At 34.4% G+C, this 4,225-nt stretch overlaps 1 protein-coding gene across 1 annotated transcript; it reads right to left on the bottom strand.

Moving 5' to 3' along the window:
* Window positions 1-267: 267 nt before the first annotated feature.
* Window positions 268-4,130, bottom strand: LOC138906520 (uncharacterized). The gene is made up of 5 exons (XM_070195481.1): window positions 4,029-4,130; window positions 2,102-2,381; window positions 1,908-2,024; window positions 538-848; window positions 268-453 (listed from the first exon to the last, which is right to left on the bottom strand). The coding sequence occupies exons 2-5, from the start codon at window positions 2,297-2,299 to the stop codon at window positions 348-350; spliced, it is 732 nt and encodes a 243-aa protein (XP_070051582.1). The 5' UTR covers window positions 2,300-2,381; window positions 4,029-4,130; the 3' UTR covers window positions 268-347.
* Window positions 4,131-4,225: the final 95 nt, after the last annotated feature.

Genomic DNA, 4,225 nt, shown 5'->3' with positions numbered 1-4,225 from the left:
CAGTGAAAAATATTGAAATTATTGAAGAAATATGGGCAAAATTCCCAGAGAGTTGGTGGGAAATCCGTGGGAAATCTGATAAATATTTTCATGACAAAATCTGTTTTTAGAATTACACCACCTGCCAAACAGAAAGTACAACCATGAATACAAGACTAAATACAATTAAGCATTCAAATACCATAAACAACATCTAATTCAATCCATTTCATAAACAACATCTAATTTAATCTATTTTATAAACAATATCCAACAAAACATAGAGTAGAACAAAAACTCAAAAAATCCAGCATTCAAATTCAACATCCAAGTACCATTTAAGACAAACTAATAAAAGAAACTACTCTTTAGTTATCATCAGATGCTGCTGGAGAACGAGGCACGGGAAATGCACCAGATGCTAAGAGGGAGTTTATCTGAGACTTAAAACTTTTAACATCACTAGTGACAAGTCTTAATGCATCGTCCTTTCGCCTCATTTCTTCCTCCCTTCACCTTTCCTCTTCCTCTCTTCGCCTATCTTCTTTCTCCCATCACTTTGCCTCTTCTTCCCTTGCAGCCGTTTCTTGAAGATACAACTCTGTAATCTTCGCTACCTTCCTATTCAATTGCTCAAACTCATCCAGATCAACCGAGCAATGTGACAAAGAATAAGAACCAGACAATCTAGAAGTACGACGGCCGAGACTAAACTCTGATCCAAGGCCGTAGACTCTCCCCTTATGCACGCCACCAGCTACCTTAATCCACATGTCCATGATCTCCTCTTGGGTTGGTTGGATTGGCCTACCTTGATCATCAATCGACTGGCTTTGAATGAACTCCTCCAAGATTCGTTTGAAATTATCCTGTAAAAAAATTATAATTATTATGAAAGTAAATTTTACTAAAGAAAATTTATGCAAATAAGTATCTTTATTTCTCAAACTTTAAAGTGAAACACACGGAAAGATTAAAAGCGTAGCAGCCTTGCTGGACTTAATCATTGCCATTTGTTCACCAACCTTTTCACATGGCATTTCATCCAATAAATCCCTTGTTCCTTATGCTTTTCGGACCAATAGTTGGACATGCAGAAACTAAGAAATATGCTGACTTTTCCTTAAATAGTTCTAGCCTGGAATCACAAGTTTATAATAGAGAGAAGTTGACAGTGTGTGCTCTCGTCATAACAACTAGAATCATAAAAAAACAACATAGAGTGTCGATGCTTATGTCACACCATCCAGCTACTATAACCATATCTCAAGAGCCAAAAGCTTTTGCAGCCAATTTGTTTGTAAGACTATATATTTAATTGCTGGATGTCATTGTAAACGGTTCTTGAAATCAGACCTCTTTGTACCACATTACTCCAAAACATATCTAAAAGGCTATTCTCATCATAGTAAGAAGCATTAAAACTTTTGTAGATTTTGAGAATTATCATTAGCCTTCTTCTATACATCTCGTCTAACAAATATGAAGCAACGTCAAGATTCCCCACTTTAAAGTAAGCATATACAAGAGTAGCATATACTAGACTATCCCCAAGACCTCCCTTTGTTTGCAAAATGTGGAAAACTTTTTCAGCACTATCAATTCTACCTCTCTTGCACAATCTCTCAATGAGACAACTGCTATATCATTATTCTGGTGGCAGTAAACATCCACAAGCCACGAATATGAGTAATAACTGGGAGAAAGTCCAACACTAACCATGTTGAATAAGATTTCTTTGGACCATCTATATGCCTAAGAAATAATATCCAATACGTGCATTGTACAATATAAGCTCACTGCACTAATAAGTGCAAACACATCTTAAACATCAAGCATATGATAGAGCATTTTAGAGCATTTCAGAATGCCATGAGTAGAAATGTATTTTTGATATTCATATATGTGAAGAATGTTGTTAATCTTACATGGGTTGTCTCAGCGCGCAGCTCAATCCAAGTCGTTTTTGTTCCATCCTTCAACTTCTTCATGTGGATTTTCTCAAACACCTCATCATGAGTAACTGGTTTTCCTTTAGCCTTTTCCTGCAAAAATAAATAATATGTTAAAAAATAGTAACTAAAATAGTTATAAATCAAGAAAAATATAAAAAATACATTACCAATCTTCTTTGATAAGCCGCCATACTAATTGAGCCGCCTGTATGCACCGAGCCACCCTTGTTGGACAAACGGGCTGCCCTTCCCTGTTCGCTCTTCTTCTCAAATTCCGAAGAGTTCCAATATTCAAGAAGTTTAACCCATAAATCATCAAGAATCCAACTTGGCCTCTTTTTACTTTCTCGAGCAGTCCGAAGCATATCAGACAACCTATCAGAACATTTCTTAAAGAAAACGACTCGTACCTCAGCTTCAAAATCGCGTGACCATGCACACTCGTACCTGAGATTAATTACTCCGACATCATTAACCAAACGACCTCTGAAAAATTATTCTTCAAGAGCTATGAAAACTTTTACTAACATTTTTAATTTATCATAGAACCACTTCCTTGAGATTAATCACTATAATATATCAAACTAGGAATGGACAAACCAAACCGACTCTTAATACTGCTTAATAAAGAACAGTGAGGGGGAAATACTGCTTTATATCATTTTCACATATATGAGAAGGTTGTCTGGACAAAAGTGCAAAAATGCAAAAGAAAATACTATACTATTTTAATTTACAGAATGAGAAAATACTTTTTAAAGGGACACCACCTCTTAACCAAAATGCTTTTTCTCTGTAACCATTGAAGATAGAGCCATATATCAACTAACCAGACCAAATTATACCAATTTATCAAACACCCATTTTCTCTCTCTATTTCTATCAAATCCAAACAAAACTCGAAACAAAGAGGAAAAGAACAAAGGGTAGGCAAATATAATTAGAAAAATACCATTTGCTTTGGAGACTGCAAGAAGTGCAAGCTTACTCTCCTCCTAACGGAAAAAACTTACCTGTACTGAGTGTTTACACCCGATCAATAAACAAATAAACAAATAACACATGTTACTTTATTTAACTATAATTATTAGTACTTAACCGTAGTTAAGTACCATATATTTTGCACATAACCTTGAATAAATATTAATATAAAAATACTCAACATCTTAAAATTCCATATTGTCTGTTGTCTACTAATGGTGAATATGTGTGGCCTTTTATTTCGATATGCTATTACCACACAAAAGGTAAATGGCTTAGTTTGTGAAACAGCAAACATGTATATTAAAAAAGAATAAACTCATACGAAAGAACTTCATCAATTGCACTTGACTTTGCATAACTACACTATTACTGATCATGAAAAGTTTATCAAACTTAATCTTGAAAAGAAATTTTCAATTTATGTTTTAACGACTTTTTTTGTGAAGACAATAATAGCCTAAGTGGGGTTACTAACTGAACTAAAGTTTAGGAGAATTTTTTCAGCACACGCTTAACTTAACATGGTGTAAATACCCGGTGTAGGTAAGTTTTTTCCTCCTCCCAACTCTCAAAGCTCTATTTTCTGTATCTCTATTGGTAATGCCAAAAACTATTGCTCCTTTCTGCAAACTCCCCACAACCCCATAAACCAAAACGCATGCTCCTTCATAACTTTGCCTATATTAACCAACACATCACACCCTACTTCTTCCCTCTTCCTACTCATCAACTTTCTTCTATTTTCCAACTATTCTGTATTCTTTGTATGTTTTCTTGATCTAGGTATTTCAAGAAACTAGCCAAAGATGATAACTTTATATAATTTCTATCATGTTATGACTGTTGTTGTGCCACTTTATATGTCTATGATATTAGCTTATGGTTCTGTTAAGTGGTGGAAGATTTTTTTCCCTGATCAGTGTTCTGGTATTAACAGATTTGTTGCACTTTTTGCAGTCCACTTCTCTCTTTCCACTATATAGCTGGTAATAATCCTTATACAATGAACATATCAAATTAAAAATATCCCACCATTTGACACTCTAATCTCCATCCAATCAAGAAATTAATTCAAAATATAGTGCCTTGAGAAACAGGATTTTAACTTACCAAATTCTCAGCACCAGGAAGGTTTCCGTTTTTGGCAAGATTGACAGCAAGCTCAAGATTATTCAACTGCAACAAAATTTATAAAAAAAATTATGTCTTTCATGGTCATAGATTACCAAATTTTACAGTACTGAAAATGCATCTACAGATACATAGACACCATAAATCAAGAAAGAAAAGAAAGAGGGAAACTTGAT

This window comes from Nicotiana tomentosiformis, chromosome 2, assembly GCF_000390325.3.
Source record: "Nicotiana tomentosiformis chromosome 2, ASM39032v3, whole genome shotgun sequence".
Lineage (NCBI taxonomy): Eukaryota > Viridiplantae > Streptophyta > Magnoliopsida > Solanales > Solanaceae > Nicotiana > Nicotiana tomentosiformis.
Note: the sequence above shows the minus strand (reverse complement) of the source record. Positions and strands in the feature narration are given on the sequence as shown.

Coding starts and splice junctions, on each gene's coding strand:
- LOC138906520 (XM_070195481.1), bottom strand. CDS start 2,299: ATGCTTCGGACTGCTCGAGAAAGTAAAAAGAGGCCAAGTTGGATTCTT. Junction 2,025..2,101: donor CGGCTTATCAAAGAAGATTG/GTAATGTATTTT, acceptor TTATTTTTGCAG/GAAAAGGCTAAAGGAAAACC. Junction 454..537: donor GCAAGGGAAGAAGAGGCAAA/GTGATGGGAGAA, acceptor CGATGCATTAAG/ACTTGTCACTAGTGATGTTA.